This window comes from Microtus pennsylvanicus, chromosome 4 (assembly GCF_037038515.1).
Source record: "Microtus pennsylvanicus isolate mMicPen1 chromosome 4, mMicPen1.hap1, whole genome shotgun sequence".
NCBI lineage: Eukaryota > Metazoa > Chordata > Mammalia > Rodentia > Cricetidae > Microtus > Microtus pennsylvanicus.
This window is the reverse complement of record NC_134582.1, coordinates 123,398,684-123,417,183: the sequence shown is the minus strand read 5'-3', so window position 1 is coordinate 123,417,183 and position 18,500 is coordinate 123,398,684. Positions and strand designations below refer to the sequence as shown.

General features: G+C 44.1%; 1 protein-coding gene across 1 annotated transcript in view; it reads left to right on the top strand.

Annotated features, from left to right (window-relative positions):
* Positions 1-1,830: 1,830 nt before the first annotated feature.
* Itih5 (inter-alpha-trypsin inhibitor heavy chain 5) overlaps positions 1,831-18,500 on the top strand; it is an 89,501-nt gene continuing 72,831 nt past the window's right edge. The window contains exons 1-2 of the mRNA XM_075970346.1: positions 1,831-2,191; positions 13,821-13,865. Of these exons, the coding sequence (XP_075826461.1) occupies positions 2,102-2,191; positions 13,821-13,865 (135 nt within the window). The 5' untranslated portion in view covers positions 1,831-2,101. The remainder of the gene's footprint in view (positions 2,192-13,820; positions 13,866-18,500) is intronic.

Here is an 18,500-nt window from a genome sequence, read left to right as displayed (position 1 = left end):
CATCATCTTCCGAGTGCGTCCCACCCATCTGGCGCATGCGTGTGTCTTATGTCTCATTCCGCTCATAGATTGTTTCAGTGGTAGCTGCATTTAGCACGAGGATAGAAGTTGTAAAACATGCTTGTCTTCAAAGAACTTCTGATCACCCATCCAGAATCTGACTAAAATGTAAACCAGGCACTGTGCCAAGTACCCTGGTCCAGGGAAGAGGGAGGAACCTCAATCTACAGAAAGCAAAACACACTTCTTCATGTTGCAGTTGTGGAACTCAGCTAGTGAACGTTTGATAAAAGGTGAAATGGAAGGGGGGGGGAGTTGTGTATGATCCTGTCTAGCATGGCAGGATAACTGGAATATGAGAGAGGAAGACGATGGAGGCCTGTTCACGCCCTCAGAAAATGGCATCCATTACTCTCCCCTTTCCAATAGCCTGATGTCCATTGCAATGCGAACTCTCCGCCTGCAGTCAACCCTCCCTTGGGGAAATGGTGGAACTGATTGCAGGGGACCTGGCTTTCTTCCTTAGCGAGAACAGTGGGGGCATACACGACTTGTTTGATGCCAGGTTTCTATGTGAGTTCTGTGTAGAAACCTTGCTGGAGTGGCTGCTTTCTTCCTGTCGACTGTGCGCTTCTCAAGTCTCTGGGCGATTAGACTAGTTAAACGATTAACGTTAACAACAAGGATCTTCCTTTTCTTATTTCACGGCAGCAGCAAGTTTGCTTGTTTGAACGTCTCTTAATTTCTCTGCTGAGCAAGCAACATGGAGCTAAGAGTAAGTGGGGTGTTTTAAGAAGGAGTAGCAGCTTAAACCAGAATACCCACAGTTGCCATTTCTTTTGCAGTCAAGTGTATTCCTGTGTGTTTTCACCTCGCTACAATCTGTTGTGCTGATGTAGTTCCATGATCTGATCTTCCCCACCCCACCCCTGTGCCATGATACTGCCAACACTCTCCATGTTTCTATAGATTCCACGATTATCATTGACGGTCCAACGTTCCACAGGGCGTACGCTGCCAGGGGTGGGGGCAGCCACTTCCCTGGTTTTGGCCACAGCCCACTTCTCACCTTATCTGTCTAGATAAACTTGCCAGAGACACAGAATAAGTCTTTGAAGCAACTGCCTTTTGCAAGATGGTTTAAGCACACTATCCCAGGTGCATAGACACGTACAGGGCAGAAAGACTTCCCTTAGGTTCTAGAAGGCCAGGCATGGGAGGGCCATAGGCAATGATCCTTCTTGTGGCAAGACAAGAACAGAGCAACCACTTATAATCAAGAGACAGAACATTCATTTCCAGGCCAACATCCACCCAGGTCCAATTCTGCCTCTCTTTTCTCTCCCCCAGTACTAGAATGGCATTAAAAGGGGCAATGCGGTTTGTGTACCTTAGACCACCAGTTGACATCCTTTACTTGTGACTCTAAGCATTGGTGGCTGATACCAAGAGTAAGGGGGAGGAAGGGGTCCTGTCAACTTTAGGCCTCAGGTGAACCTAATGTGCTGATCCCCTGTCTCTTGGCAACAAGGATGAAGCAAGTCCATAAAGCAAAGGGAAGCAAGGAAGGAAGACTTGGGGGTGATGGTGCAGGTAGCTGCAGGCAGAGGGAAAGACCTAAGAGAAGTCTATTCACTGCATGTAGCATGGGAGGGCACGACGGCATTCAAGCGGCGCAAAGAAGAGTTTGCCTTGGCTGTGCACACAGCTGGGGCAGTCTGGAGTTTTTTTCTTCTGGGACCCTTGGGACCCATTAGCTACTCAAGGGCTGGAGGTGGGACTTGGAGGTGGTGCCTGCAGGAAGCTGGCCTGCGGACAGTCGTGGAGCCCAGAGGAGGCAGGGATCACGTTGTGAGCAGCGGGAGGAACCGGGGCTGGGGGGGACTCCGAAAAAGCAAGGAGGCGTGGCCTAGGTAGCAGTGTTGCTGGAGACGGACTCAGGCAGGCCTGGAGGGCACGAAGGGGGCGGGGACCTTGACGGGCGGGGCTTTGGTGGAGGCGGGGCTGGATGGAGCGTGTGTGTCTTTCTGAGGCAGCAGCTCCTTCAGCACCCTGAAAACTCCCTCCCAGTCCCAGAGCTGTAGCGCTCACAGGCCTCACAATGCTTCTGCTGCTGGGATTGTGCCTGGGGCTGCCCCTCTTCTCGAAGTCCCAGGAAGGGGCTCGGAGCTGGGATGACGCCGCGGAGCAAGTAAGTAGGAGAGCTGTGGCAGTCCGCGGCTCTGTCCCTTCCCTCTGTCTCCCTGGGCCGTTCGACTTCTGGACAGGCGGGAACTGACCCGTGGGATGCAAGGAAGGGAGGCATCATCTACCTCGGTCTGCACCATCCCTTTTTCCAGGGAAGCTTTCCCATTTGTTGGTCACTTGCTCCTCTTCTGAGGGCTCGTTAGCGCTTGCCCCTTACCAGTTTGCCTCAGAGTTGTGCATGGAACTCCAAAGTCCTGCAGAATCAAATGTTTTTGTTGGAAGCCGCTGTCTACCAGATTCCTATCCGTCCCTGCAAATTTCTAAGACGGACTCCCACCCAGAAGTTCATTGCAAGTTTTCACCTTAGACGTCTGAGGTGGTTAGCTGTTAGTGCGCATCCAGGGAGAAAAGAGCTGATTAAAAGTCGTGAACTCCCGGAAACCTCAACTCTCTCCATCTAAACGTGGGAGAACTCGATTTTCCCTCCGGTTTCTTATCAATTGTGGGCAGTTTACAGGCGGTCCCATGATTAAGTCAGTATCAAGAGCTGAAGCAGCTCTGGTACTCTCTTCACGTCTCAGCGTTTGTGTTTTAGTCAGTTTAAACTCACAGGTGACCACAGCCCCGACAATGAAAAGGTTCAGTCTAGTCCTGACCACTGGGAAGGTTCTATAAAATCTATTAAACAAGATTCGCCCTAACATCCCTGTGAAGATCCTGTAGATCTCAGATGAAGTGAATCTTGATGCTGACACAATCATTTAAAGGACAAACTGTTTATTTCAAAGTGTGTTTTCACGGGATGAGGAAGACATAAACAGGCACATTTCTTCCCAGCCTTTGTTTGGAAATTAGACTTGGGAGACAGAATCCACCCCCTTAGCAGTGGTTATTTTCCTGAGGGGTTCACTTTAAGAAAGTGTTTATCTGTAAGGTAGGAACTGTGGGGTTCCCTTTAGGAGCTAGCAAGATAGCCAGCCAAGCCCCAAGAGCTTTGGTGGTGGCATAGGGAAAATGTAGGCTTTTCACCCAGAGAGAGGCTGCTCCTACTCTGCCAGCTAGCTGTGTGACCTGGGCAACCTCTAGTTTTGAATGCAACAGTTTTTCTCTCCAAGGCAAGCTGTTCTATGGAGCTAGGGCTGGACGGGCACTTCCTATTAGCCCAGGCTGGCTTTGAATTCACAGCTTTCCAGCCTGAATCTTCCAAACGCTGGAATTACAGGTGTGTACCATGTCTGGTTGGCAATTTCTGTTGCGCATACTATTAAGGATTTAACTAGCTTGTGTTAAGGACCTGGCATCCAGCAGGCACTCCATAAATGGGAGGTATTTTAGTGGTTAACACTTGGCTGCCTAGATTTGAATCCTAGACTGCCAGCAGGGTTGGCACTTGACACAGCGTCTGCTGAGAGGCTCGTACAGCTGAATAGCTAAGGGAAGGAATTCAGGGTAAAGATCTTGATGCCTGGAGAGAGTGTAAGGGGACAGGAGTGTGGGAAGATCTGAAACAAAGGATCATTTTGAGGACTAGAGATGGATTCAAGCCATGCCGTCTCCACAACTGCAAGTGAGCCTAACACTTTCTAAAGTTCCCTTCTTAGAAAAACATGGATTTGGCTCATTTTGGTGATTTCCGTTGTCTTCGGTCCATGGCAATATTTTTCTTGAACATGACCAAATCAGACAAAAATAAAATAAAAAAAAATCTGCAGTGGAAATTTGGATTTCTACATTCTATTCACACTGTATTTTAAATTTAGCTCTTGTGTGTGTGTGTGTGTGTGTGTGTGTGTGTGTGTGCATGCCCATGCATATTGCTGAGTGGAAGTGACCTGCATAGGCTGAGAATGTGGCCTAGTGGTACAATGCTAGCCTGGGACCAATGAGGCCTCTGGGTTCCATCCCAGGAACTGAAAGATTCTGAAGAATTGATGCAGTAAAATCTTAGACTAGAATCTGAGACTGTAGTCATTGTTCTAGTCTTAATAATTGTAACCTTTGAAGCTATGTGTGAACTTAGTTTGTAAAATGTGTGAGGGAACTGGGGGAGACAACTGGGTCAGAGAAAAAGCTTACTTATAAGCATGAGGACCCACCTGAGTTCAATCCCCAAACCCCACATAACAAACATCAAACAAACAAAAGGAGACAGGCATGGAAGCCAATTTGTAATCCTAGTGATAGGGAGGTGGAGACAGGCAGATCCCTGGGACTTGTGACCAGATAGCCTAACTTGCTCAGAAAGTTCCAGGCCAGGCCAGTGCCTGAGGAATGACACCCTTTCACGCACATACGATGAGTAACACACACACACACACACACACACACACACACACACACACACACACACGTATGTAAATTTGATAGAAGTTGTAATGCAATTGGACATGCTTATCAACCTTCATACCAGGTCTGCCCATTTACCTGTAACTAGAAAAAGTCCTGCTTGTACTTTAGATTCACTTTCTTTCCCCCACCCCCACCCGCTACTGAATCTGTAAGTTATATGACCTTAGTGGAGTGACCTCTAAAATCAGGGATTCCCAACCTCCTCTGTGTACTTGGGAAATTAATTGAATAGGGGAAATGTGGCTTCCCTCCCATCCGTGTTGCTCTATGGGAAGGGATGCGGCAGGTGAAGGGAGGACCATAGTTTGAGTGATGCTGCCTTAAAAGAAGCTGCCAGGGCGGGGGAGATGGCTTTTAGTGGGTAAAAGTGCTTGTCACCAAGCTTGATGACCTGAGTTAAATCTCCAGGACCCACATGGCAGAAAGAGAGAACTGGCTCCCACAGTGTGTCCTCTACAAGTCTGGCATACCCCTACCCAGAGTAAATAGATAACTGCAATAAAATATTAAAAGAGGACTATTCCAGGGAATTAGTATTGAAGGGAAGTGACATGAAATCTATTTGTTTCTATCTTCTGATTTATTCACTTTATGTCTTCAATTCATATAGTCTTTGAGAATAAGGAGTTATTACAAAGGCAGTTTTAAGTAAAAAATAATATCAGTTATTGAGTCTATGAACGCTCTCCAAATGCCAGGAGCTTTATTTAAAGCAAAAAGAGGCAATGAAATATTATGTTCAAAAATATTCCAGGTGGAAGCAGGCTATGTGGGGTTCAAATCTGGGCCCCACTGTCTCTTGACTGTGTATTCTTGGGCAATGACCTTAACCTCTTTAAATTTCATTTTCATCATGTCAGTGTCGGGCTCCTAGCTCACAGACACAGATGGGTCTGTGTTTGGGGAAGGAAGATAATGCTGAAGAACTCCTTTAAGAGAAGGAATATGAAATTATGACTACACATGAGATGCTAAAATAGCCTTTCATTTGATAAATGTGTAACAAATCTCACATTTTTTGTCGACAGGACAATCACCCTAAATGTCCAGCTTCAGGGGCTTGTTACAAGCCAAGGCTTCTCAAACCTCTATCGGTGTCTAAATATAACATCAAAAATAAACATTTTATTTATTAGTTTCACATTTATTTGTGCACCCCTGTGTGTGTGTATCAGAAGAAAACTTGCAGATATCAATTTTCTTCCAGGGATCAAATTCTGCAGAGCCATTTCATCAGCCTAGTAATAAATATTTTAAACAGTAACAAATATATTCATTCTATGCTGCTGAGGGTTTTGTGAATACGGAGCCAGTCCAGGCAAAGCATTTGCATAGAGTGAGCAGTAAGATATTGTGTGTGTGTGTGTGTAGTCTAGTTAAACTCACAAATGCCGCACCAAGGTCTCAAAGAACCTGATCTACAAAGAACAGCCACCCAGGACTGGCCATCAGGAGGAGCTGGGCCCTCAAGCTTGTATATGCAGATCACAGAGCCCAAGAGGGCTGAGTCCCAAAGCTAGGGCTCCTCATGAAACTCCCAGACTGATATTTTGTCCGATGCTTTTGACTCAGATTCTGCTCGGCACATGTTGGCCCAAAATGTCCATCCTGGTGATCCATTTCCAAACTTCCCAAAGAGTAAATGCCTCATAAAGTTGTACCCATTGCCATGTCTTCACATTTGAATACAGACAGATATTTCTTTTAGCTTTCTAATAAGTGAAGCCAGCACAAGAGCGGCAGGCTGTGGGCCTCTCCATAATGCCTCCCTTATGTACGGGGTGTGGTTTCTGGGATGGAACGGCAGGACTGAATGGGGAAAGAGATGCTGTGGGAGGCATTCCAGAAATGTGCTCACTCCCAAATCAGCCATATCTCATGTCTTGAGGGAGGAAAGAAAGGGTGGGGGCTGCCTGAGACTGGGCGATGAATTGTATGCGACTTTGTGTTCCTAACTAGTATTTTCTCAAATTGTGGGTGCTCAGACGTAAAGAACTTTTGTTCAACGTGCAGTGTGAATTTAGTCAGCAGGGCCAGCAAAGCTGCTGCATGAAAGGCTGGTTCAGCAGAAAGAAGCACAGGATGGCCTGAGAGTTCTAGGGAGCTGGGAAGTAAAGATGGGCGTGTCCTAAACCACTCATTCTTTTGCTTTCCTTTTTCTTTTTTGTCTTTTCTCTTCTGTGTGTGTGCAAGTGTATGTAGGTGCACAAGCTGCTGTTTGCACATGCGTATGGAGGCCAAAGGAAATTGTGGGTATTGTTCCTCAGTGCGCAATGTCTTACTTTTTTATTTTTTTAAGATTTAATTATTTTTACTTTGTCTATGTGAATGTGTACTTATATGTACACCATGTATATATGTACACCAGGTACCCTTGGAAAACAGATATGTAAACTCTCTCTCTCCTTTTCTTCCCCTTTTCACTTCCCAACACTTCCAGAGTCAGACTCACTGCACTCAACCAGGGATAAAAGCCTCATCAAGTGACTTTCCAATACCCAGCTTCAATTTTGTTCTGGATTCTATGGCAGATCTCTAAGACAGTGGTTGGTCTGTCTTTCAGTGTTCTGGAGACACTCAGAAGATGGATCTGTTGGGTGGATCAGTTTCTTGTCCTTGCCCCACTAGGAAGGTGACTTTAGTGTATGCTCAAGATGCCTGCTGAAGTTGGCTTTAATGACTCATCTCTCACGTGTCTAGGTCATGGGACCTTGGGATAGAACTCAAAAGCGAGAGTAGAGAATATGATCTTCAGGTTGAACCCCAATTTCTGACCCCAAGATTTTATTAATCATGCTTAATTTGATGCCCAACATGGGGCTGTAGTCACATTAGTATGTTTTCAACGTCAAACAAAGATATAATTTAGATAGATAGGCCATCTTCAAACACTTCAGAGATCTACCCAATATGGCATTTAAGATGTTTTAATATCCTAGGTTCTTCTTTTTTTTATGACAATGAAACATGTATGTCCTGGCAACACAATCTACTTCAGAGAGGATAATGGGCAAAAGTAAGCCACTGGACAAGAAAATGCCCCAGCGTTGACTGCTGACAGTGTGCTGCCCTAATTAGACAAGCAGGACACAAAATACGCTACTTCACTGAAAAGTCTGTAGAATATGCTATGTCTGTATGCCGAAGATGGATGCCCCAATGTTACAGAGGAACTTTGGGTGACTGTCCAGGCAGTCAGCTGTTTCTGTCATTACTCACATTTTTTGGAAGTCACTTGCTTAAACTTCCTGCTTACTCAGTTAATATTATTTCCTTCTTGGGTCTCTGAGGGAGTTGAAGATTAGGTAACTATAGTTATAGTTTACCAGACGCAGAAAACAAGTTATGATAGAAAGTAAATTAGGTATAAGACTTTGGACTCACCAAGATAGGATAGATATGAAATATTTTCTCTGAATTTGTCAAATGCAAATGGACTAGACATTGTTGATATATTTATTGCCTGTATATATTGTATATAATCATTGGACTTATTGTATATAGTTTTCTTATATTAGTTATAGCCATTTTTATTTTAGACAAAAAGGGGAAATCTAATGGAATTTCAATTGTATTTTATTAAATAAAGAAGACTGCCTAAAGATCTGAGAGTAAAGCAGCCCCACTGGTCAGCCTAACAGACCAGGTTATGGTAACACAGACCTTTAATTCCAGCTCTAGAGAGGAATATAAGACGGGGTGAGACAGTTCTCAGACACAATCTCAGTCTGAGATTCTTGGAGGCAGGATCACCATTTTCAGACTGAGGCTGAGATAAGAGCCAGTGGCTGGCTGTTTTGTTTTTCAGATCTTTAGGTTGAACCCCAGTTTCTGACCCTCAGTTTTTATTAATCGTGTATCATATAGCTAGTTCTAGCCATACTCTTATACCCCAAAGCCTGCTACTACTCAAGGATGTGGTGAACTTGATTTGTTTCGGTTTTCTTTGCAACTTATATCATGTAATTGTACTGATTGTTATTATGTGTTCATGAGTTTCTTCCTTCCTTTGTTCCTTCGTTCCTTTCTTTCTTTCTTCCTTCCTACCTTTCTTCCTTTTCTTTTCTCCCTTCATTTTCCCTTCCCTCCACTTTCATTTGCACACTATATAATATGTCTTTGATGGCAGAGATTCTAAGAGCTTTTAAAAACCTACATTTGTTTGGTCATTCATCTATCTATCTATCTATCTATCTATCTATCTATCTATCTACCTACCTAGTGTGTAAGTGTGTGATTGCAAGAGAACAACAGTGGAAATCTGCTCTTCCTTTCACTGTGTCAGTGCCAGGGAGAGAGCTCATGTCTTCAGACTCACTGGCAGGTAACTAACTTTACCCAATGAGCCATCTCATTGGCCGTGACTTAACATTTCTTAATAAAAACTGTAGTTTGGACATTTTGCATTCTGATGTTGAGGAGAAATATTCTACTTGCTAGATCTGACTAATCACACTTGAACCATCTCTTAAGTCTCTGATTTGGAGTTAAAAGGAAGTCATTGGAAGCTCCTAGGCTACTATTTATGGTCATTGCCTTAGCTTTGGGAGCCCCTTACTTTTCTCTCCACATTTCTCACTCCAAGTTTCTTTGAAGATAATGGAGGAAAAGAATCCTCAAACAACAAAAAGAATCAAAATCCCTAACTGCAAACAATGATGGTGACATCAATGTCATTTCCACTTCCTGTCCTGGCTGGCACCAGTAGACGGCCTGTACCAGTAAGAGTCAGTACTGGGTCAGTTTGAATTTAAACTTGGACTGAAGTGTTGCCATGGCGATCCCCTGAGATGCTAGATAGGCATCTCAGAAATGAAAAAGCAGCTTCTCTAGTTTTCCTTCAAGTTGCTTGTTTTGTTGGAAAACCTATTTTGCAAAGGAGACTTCAAAGAACGTCCTTTAGATCAAGCAAAGAACTTAATACCTGAGAGAGGCTGGGCTGTCTTCTGGCAGCAGCTGTCTTAAGTGCTCCCCAGCCTATTCTGCAATTCGAGGGAGGGAAAGACCCAGGGTGAACCCAGAACTGCTAAAGAACTTGCCCTGGGCTCTTACTGGGACTGTGCTTTCGCCTCTTGTTCATCTCCCTTCTCTTTAGAAACCAGAGCAGATTTCTCCTAAAGGAGACCTTGTCCCCACATGGAGGTGGCTGGCACTTTTCCTAGTCCCAGTTTCTCTCTCATGTTTTATTGAACAGGAGGTTGTACAGTGGTCACGTGATCGGGGCTAAAAGAGAGGATGGGGATAAAGCAGCTTCCATTATACTTTTGGTTAAAAATTCTAAATGTTTATTTGTGTGTGTGTGTGTGTGTGTGTGTGTGTGTGTGTGTGTGAGAGAGAGAGAGAGAGAGAGAGAGAGAGAGAGAGAGAGAGAGAGAGAGTGTATGTGTGCATGCCATGGTGCATGTATGTAGAAGACAGCTTGTGGGAGTTGGTTCTCTGTGATTGTGTGGGTCCTAGAGCTCAAACTCAGGTCCTGGGCTCAGCAGCAAGTGCCTTTACCCCACTCAGCAATCTTGAGAGATCTATTTTTAGTTTTTAGAATAAAAATATATTTATTGTTTTTTTTAATATGGAAGTAGTATTTTTCTAATTTGTCAAAAACCAAAGAAACAAAGAAAAAATGTTAATAGAAAGAATCAGACCACCCCAAAGCAAGGCAGAGAGGCAGGCAGATCTCAGAGTTTGAGGCCAGTCTCGTCTACAGAGTTCCAGGACAGCTAGCGCTACACAGAGAAACCCTGCCTCAAAACATCAAAAACCAAAAACCAACCAAAACAACAACAACAAAACCCCAAACACCCCAAACTTTGATGGGTATGGCGGTCAGAATAGATCAGGTTATGATTGATAACAACCTCATATATGAATGTCTTAAGTAACACATATTTCATTCTTGCTTATACAACTCATCCGTTGTGAGTTGGCAGTGGAACAGGTATGCATATGTGGTCTCTTGTGAACTTGGGAGAATGACCTTCACCCCAGCGTGAATAATTATTGTACCAGAGGGAGCAGGCAGTGCTGAAGGATTAAATATCTGTAATTTATACTTGTCCCAGAAGTGGTAAATGTTACTTACATCTGTAACATATTGGTCAGAGCTTGTTCTATGGCCCCATCTGTCCAGAGCAGGTGATCTTTCTGGCAGAGAGCAGCTGGAAACATGTAATGAGCAATGTTGAGGCCAAGTAATATGTCTGCTGGTCAATAAATATAGAGCTACTTTGTTATTTTTAGTATTTGTTTATCATTGTGTATGGGGTTGTTTGTGTGCATGTTTGTGTATGTGTGGTGGGTATGTGTGTATGTTTGTATGTCTAGGGGTATGAGTGCATGTTTGTGGTGGGATATGTGTGTAGGTTTGTGTAGGTGGGCAATATGTGTGCATGTTTATATGTGGGTGTATGTGCTCTTGTGTGCATGTGGAGGTCAGAGATCCACCTAAGGTGGCATTCATCTGTCTTGGATCTTGGGACAGGGTCCCTCACTGAAATCTGGAATTCTTAAGGCTGAGCTGGCTAGCTAGTGAGCTCTGTAATCCTCCTATTTCTGTCTCCCCATGGCCAGTGAACCCCTAGATCCTCCTGTCTTCCACAGCCAGCAAATTGCAGATTGCCGAGTCTGGGTTTCCCAGCACAACGATCACAAGGAAACCACCACACCTGGGTTCTTCTGTGGTTCTGGGAGTAAGCTCAGGTCCTTGTGTTTATGTGGTTATGGGAGTAAGCTCAGGTCCTTGTGCTTTTGTGGCCAATGCTTTGCCAACAGCCATCTCTCTGGTCCCCAGGTTATCGTGGTGTATTTAACCAAACTACGTTTAGTGGCTCCTTTAGCCCAGTGGCTCTCAACCTTCCTAATGCTATGATCCTTTAATACGTGCTGTGTATTAGAAACCTCGTGCTGTGGTGATGGACCATAAAATTATTTCCATTGCCAGGTTATAACCAAAATTTTGCTTCTGTTATGAACTGTAATGTAAATATTTTTCCAATAATCTTGGACAAAGCCTGTGAAAGGTTCATTTGAACCCCCAAAGGATCATGACCCTCAGATTGAGAACCTGTGCTTTAAGCTGTCTCCAACTCTGAACGGCTATTTTAAAATTATACATTCTGTTTTTCTAACTACTCTATACTCTTATTTACTTTTCTGCAAGTCGAGTTTGTACCTGAAGAACTTACAAACAGGTGGGAGTATAAAAGTATGCTATGTATGCTCTCTTTAGAAAAGTTTTCAATATTTGTTTATCATTGTATGTGGGGTCACATGTGTGCAAGTTTGTGTGTGTGGTGTGTGTATGTTTGTGTGTATAGGGGTATGAGTGCAAGTTTGTGTGTGTTTGTGTGGTGTGTGTATGTTTGTGTGTATAGGGGTATGACTACATGTTCATGATGTGATGTGTGTGTAGGTTTGTGTGGGCAGACAGTTTTACACTTTCTTAAAAGTAAAATTTAGTGCATAAATGTATCCCTGTATCCTCAGGAAAGATTGTCTGTATATGAAAATTAAATTTTCATTCAAGTTATGAATCATTCATACCAGCCAAAGGGAAACAATAATGCTAATGACCATCAGGTGATGAACAGATCAACAAAATGTAGTATACCTACACAATGGAATATTATACAGCAATAAAAAGGAATAAAGTAGTGTTTGCTACAGTTAGATGACTTGAAACCATTATTCAAAATGCAAAATTCAAAAAATGTACATGGTCTATAATTCCACTTACATAAACTGATCAGAATGGGGAATACCATATAAAATAGTTTAGTGTATGACAAGGCCTAGGGATGAGTGATTGTGAGGTGTTGACCAGGGTGTGCAAAGTGTGTGAGAGTGTCTCTGTATGTGTCTGTCTGTGTATGTGTCTCTGTGTGTCTGTGTATGTATGTATCTCTCTTTCTGTGTGTCTTTGTGTGTGTGACTGTGTGTGCATGTGTCTCTGAGTCTCTCTCTCTCTCTGTGTGTGTATGTGTGTGTGTGTGTGTGTGTGTGTGTGTGTGTATATAGTTCACATAAGATTTCCTTCCACATCACCCTCTGCCTTATTTTCCGAGGCAGAGTCTCTCACTGAAGCTGGGCTTGCTGTTTATACTGACTGGCTAGCCAGAAAGCTCCAGGAATCCTCTTGTGCCCTCTACCCAACTCTGCACCAGTCCTGGGACTCCATGTGTGTGCTGCTGCACCTGGCTTCCTATGTGGATACCTGGAATTAAACTCAAGGCCTCATGCTTGCAGCAACCACTTTACCCCCAAAAGCATTTATTCTGGCTCCAGAGTTTCTTTTTAGGAAGTTAATAAAAACTGCTCTGACTGTGGGGGATGGCTGCCCATTCGTTATAGAGAAAGACACTTTTACTTGTGCACAAAATGAGTGAAATTTTTGGTATAAAAATTATACCTCAAAAAGTATTTTAAAATGTGTAAAACTGAGGACTGAGCCAGAGACCAGGGCCAGAGCAGACCTGAGACAGCGAACTCCACAAAAGCAGGTACAGGGGAGCAACCACTGAGCAAGTGGGCCAGAGCCAGAGACTGCTGTGGGTTCAGACGTGAATCTGGGACCTTTGAGGAAATAGGCCTCTGCGGGTCTGGCATGAGTCTAGGACTTCTGAGGGAGTAGGCCTGAGGCAGGTCCTCTGCAGTCTGGGCATACCTGAGTCTGGATCTCTGGGGGAGAAGATCAGAGCCAGAGAACTTTGCAGGACCAACCCCAAGCCTGGGACCTGCACAGGAGCAGATTCAGATCAGGGACATTTACAGAAACAGGTCTGAGCCTGCAACCTAGACCAGAGCAGGCCTGATACCACAAACGCCACAGGAATGGAGCAAACCCCCAGGGAGGACTGAGTGACCTCCAAGAACACTGAGTGACCAATGGGGTAACTAGAACTGTGGCACTGACTGTACTATGAAGATCCATCTGAGCCTTGGATCCACTGGCACCTAGAAGATTAATCCCCAGAGTCACAGACAGCCCTTACCACACCAATTAGAGAAAAAGATGAGTAAACAAGGTAAGAACACATACAACACCACAAAGAACAACACAATACTAGTAAAATCTAGAGACCCTACAACAGCAAGACTTGAACAACCAAACAACAACCATAAGGAAATGACCTAACACTTTCTAATCAAAACAAACAAACAAACACACCTAGGAACAGCTTTTCATGCCAGATATCCTTAGTGGGGAATTTGAACGGGTTTTAACGCCTTCACAGTACTCAGTTATGAATACTTCCCAGTCCTATTTCACATTTCTTCTGTCTTTCCAGGTCTCACTCAGGGTCCCCAGGCAACTCAGGCTGCTGCAAAGGCTGGTACGTATATCCAGATACCAAGTTCCATTCCTCCCCCTTCTGCTTCCTTTGAACCAGGACCTAGATGCGTGTTTCCCAAAGCTCCTGGAACTCCTGAGAGAAGAAGTCTAGCATGAAACAGTATAGCTATTCCCTTATAAATTTCCTCAAAGGAGATATGTCTTTCTTAAATGAGGGACTAAAGAGGCGGCTTGGTGGATAAGCGCTTACTGTCCAGGCATGGGGACCTGAGTTCAAATCCCCAGTACCCATGTAAAGAGCCTAATGTGGCTACATGCAGCCTTGTTACAGCATGCTGTGCAATGCGGAGACAGTAGAATCCCTAGAGCTTTCTGACTGTCTGTCTACCTCCAGTTCAGTGAGAGACACTGCCTCAATGGAATAGAATAGAATTCCCAAGAGCTTCCTCTGGCCTTTGCCTGGGTGCTCATGAGTGCGTGGCCACCCCACAACACACACACAAAGACAACGCATGGAGCTCCAAGTACCTGTATTAAGTAATCAAAAATCTAAACATAGTTTGCATATTTGTCCTTTTAATAATATCTTTATTAAGGAAACAAGACCTTGGTATGGAAGTGAACAGCATTTGTAGATTGAAGCTTAGCGTGATGAGAGCTGGATGGGCTCTCCATACATGATGGAGCCTGTGAACACATTCCCAGACTATGAACACATTTTGACATCTGAAAACAGGTTGTTGGTCATCTGGAATAGCGAGTCTCTGAAATGCCTTCATTGCATCTCTGCCCTTCTTCCTACTATTAGTTTTAATCCCCCAAGTTGTGAACTCATCAGGGATCCTCACACGACTGGCATCATCTGTTTTCAGAATTGGAAGATTCCCTCAGAAATGCACCACTGGTTTACTGATATTGTTTTTGATGTAGTTGCCATGGAAATATTTTAGGTTCCTTTGTTTGTCCTTTCTTTCATAGCCTCTAAATTTTGTTACTGATTAAAAAGGTTTTTGTTTTTTTGATTTGTTTTGTTTTGAGAAGCGGATCTCGTGTATACCAGGATGGCCTCAAACTCTCTCTGCAGCCAAGACTGTCTTCTGAATCCTGATCCTTCTGCATCTGCTTCCCAAATGCATGGAGAATTGCTGGTGTGTGCTACTGCGTCTAGCGGTTACAAAGATTTTCATGACTCCACTACCTGCACCGTGCATAGGATCTCTTCCATTTTCTTAGAAACCTCTTAAAGTTTCCACGTTTTATTTTCTCATGCGTTCCACATTTTGAACATGAGCTCTCTCCATGATGGGTCTTTCCAGGAGTGATGCAGATCGTGTCTTCAACAACTCTATCACCTAGAGGGTAAAAATCTCTATATAGCCTATGTAGTTATTTATGTGAGATTGCATGATCTCGCTGCTGATTCTGCCTGGAGTATCTCACCACCTCTCACCAACTGTGGTTCTCAGTATGTTCCAAATTATAATTAATTATAGAAAACAGACAGCGCAGAATGTTCCAGGTTTTAATTAATGAACAGAAACTAAGCAGCCACAGCTGGGATTTTCCCACCATTGTCAGGATCACAGAGATATGCTTGGTTATGTTTAGAGCTAATTAGATTTATCTTTTTATAGCAGTCCTTGGACACTTATGCATGCATGTGCTCGTGCGCGCGCGCGCGGACACACACACACACACACACACACACACAATGAATCTGAATATCAGGGGAATCTTTGTATCTGACCTTCCACCATGGTTAAAAGACACTGACTAGCTTTCTTAAAGCAACTTACGGCTGTCATTTGCCCTCTGACATCAAGGGTCCTTCTTGGTAGCCCTTAGGTAGGAGGTATTCTAAAGGTTGGGCCAGGAGTTATTTTATTTCAATGTGGTATGACATTCAATGTGCTTGACGTGAAGGAAGAACTTCACACTCACCCGTCCCTGGTAACATGACTTGTGCTTTGCATACAAACCCCTACACAGAAACACCAGGGTCTGTCAGGAAGCAGTGGGTGGGGTGGATGGCGGAGCACAGCCAGGAGCCTCTACTAAAATTTGCATGGGAAGGGGTGGGTGAACTGGATGATGTGCCCAGTGAGTTTATGACTGGATACTCGGAGTCATTTTGGCAGGCTCTGGGCTGTAACAGCTGTCCCTCACTGCCCAGTACCAGGTTCTGGGTGATTTGGGGCAAAGAGAAATTTAGTTTTCTGTGTGAGCATTTGACAGAGGAAGTGGTCAGGAGTGTGGATAACAAAAACCTAGATAATGTGGTTTTCGTATTAAAGGTGTACTAGCAGGGCAGCCACTGCTGTCTCTGGGGTGAGGGAAGGAGTCTCTCTAGGAACACAGCCTCGGATGCCAGGACATCAGGTTCTGTCAGCTGCAGGAAAATGAATACGAGCGGAGACAACCTTATTAAGTCAACTAAGTCAGTCTCAGAAAGACGGTTAGTGTATGGTCTCTCACTGTGGATTCTAGATACATATAATCAGATAGGAATAGACGACGTGAAGGTAGAAGGGAAACTGGCTGGAGGAAAGAAGGGGCTGATGGGAGGCCGGTAAAGAGGAGCATCGCGGGGCCCAGAGGGGAGAATACTCAAAGTGCATTTTACCTGCATGGAAATGGCTTCATGAGACACTATATAAATTACAGTCAGGACAGCTGGTGACTTGGTGCTGACCGTTCGTCTCTGGTGGATGCTGCACATCCCGGTGTCTGTCTCCCTGTCCCCAAGTCTAACCATCACAGAGAGTCATTTTCAGATCACAGAATGGCTCTTTCCCTCTGGATGGGGATAGTTATGCTTAATATTCCTTCTTATCTCTAAATGCAAGGAGGCCATGCTGTGGAGAGCGGATGGATGTGAATAGGTGAATCGGGGCTGGTGTCATGCTCTGTCTGCAAATGGGGAGGGAGTGGTTTCCCCCAGGTGGTGAATGCATCCAAGGAAACTTCAGCAGGGGCAATGCACACACTACACTACAGCTTTCCTAGAAGAGAAGCCTTAAGGTTGAGCAAAGATCAGTGGACCTCACATCCAGCCACCCGCTCCATTCCAATCTCTTCCATACAACAAGGGAGCCTGAGGTTAGCTGCTTTCTGGAGCTGCTCCCAGTGTATTTCTCCTAGTGACTGTAAATGCTGGTTAGGCCAGGAAGCTGCAGAGATAGCTCATTGCTTAGGAACACTGGCTACTTTCCCAGAGGACCTGGGTTCTGCTCCCAGCACATACATGGCCACTCACAGCCCTCTGTAATTCCAGTAACAGAGGATACAATGTCCTCTTCTGGCCTCTGTGAGCACTAGACATGCATATGGCTCATATTTCACATACATACATATGGTTGCTCACCTGCAAATGTTTCTGCAGAATTACTACCCTGGCTTTGAATTCCTTATGAACACAGATCTGAGCAGACATGGTAGCTGGCTCTTTTAAGCTAGTGCCAGACAGCGAAACTCCAGCTCTGATTTTTGTTGTTGCTGCTGCTGTTCAACTCAGGAAAACATGGCAAAATGGAGATCAGCTGAGCCTTCTGATGTCTTCAGGAATCTACTAAAATGTACTGCTATAAACCAGGCATGGGAGCACACTTCTGTACACCTGGCATTGGGGAAAGTTAGGGTAGAAAGGTCAAGAGTTCAAGATCAGTCTGTCTCAAAAAGCCAAAGTCTGGGATGTTGGCTTAGTGGTTGAGAGCCTATGTCACAGGAGCAGCAGATGACAATTAGGTTTAGGTGTCAGTCCACCAGAAGGAAAATCCCTGACTGGTGAATCTCGGATAGGAAAGCTCTGAAGACCACAGACTCCAGAATGCCTTTTCCTTCTGCTGTGTCTTCATGTTTGCTGCTGCCGTCTTTCTCTAGTATCTGGCATGGTGTGAATGGGTGTGGGGAGACTCCCACTGTCTGTGATGTGGTGTGTTTATCTCATGAAAACATCCTGTTCTACTGGGCATTTTTACCCATGGGCTATGATGAAGAAGATTTCTCCCTAAGCTGTACTGTCTAATTGTTAATGATAATGTTAGTTTAAACAGAGTTGTAATGATTAAACATAAAACAAGGAAATGTCACACGGCTAGAACATATCAGTTTCTATTGAGGGGACACATGAACTGTGATTGGGTTAATTATTAAGGAAAATAATTGAGTTCCAAGACACACAAAATAAAAGTAACTAAATAAGTCTTTTAGAAAAAGAAATAAAGAAAAGAATATTTAGTCAAAAACCAAGCACCAAAGTGTTAATAGTCTTCTAGGAAGAGGGGAGCTGGGCTGTGTCCCAAATATTCCATAGCGACATTTCCAGATGGCAACTTGGGTAATTCATGACATCCTCTGGGTGGCTTGATGTTAAGTGACTCCCGTGAGTCATACCCGAACCTCTGGTCCCTTGGGCAGCTAATTAAGACACGCCCTGCCCCAAACTACTTTTCCATCTGGGTTGGTTTTGCAGGAAAAAAAATATTGAAGAAATTACATTATGTCACAGGACGATGTCTTTTGCTTTGTATTTTCCAGTTGATGTCTCCAAACAAAATAATTATTTATATATAAATGTGGTGACCATGTTGAGTTTTTAAGAACTATATTGGGAAAATCTGAGACGACTCTTTTATAGTCTCCCATTTATGACAGATTTTCATACACTTCTGCCGTT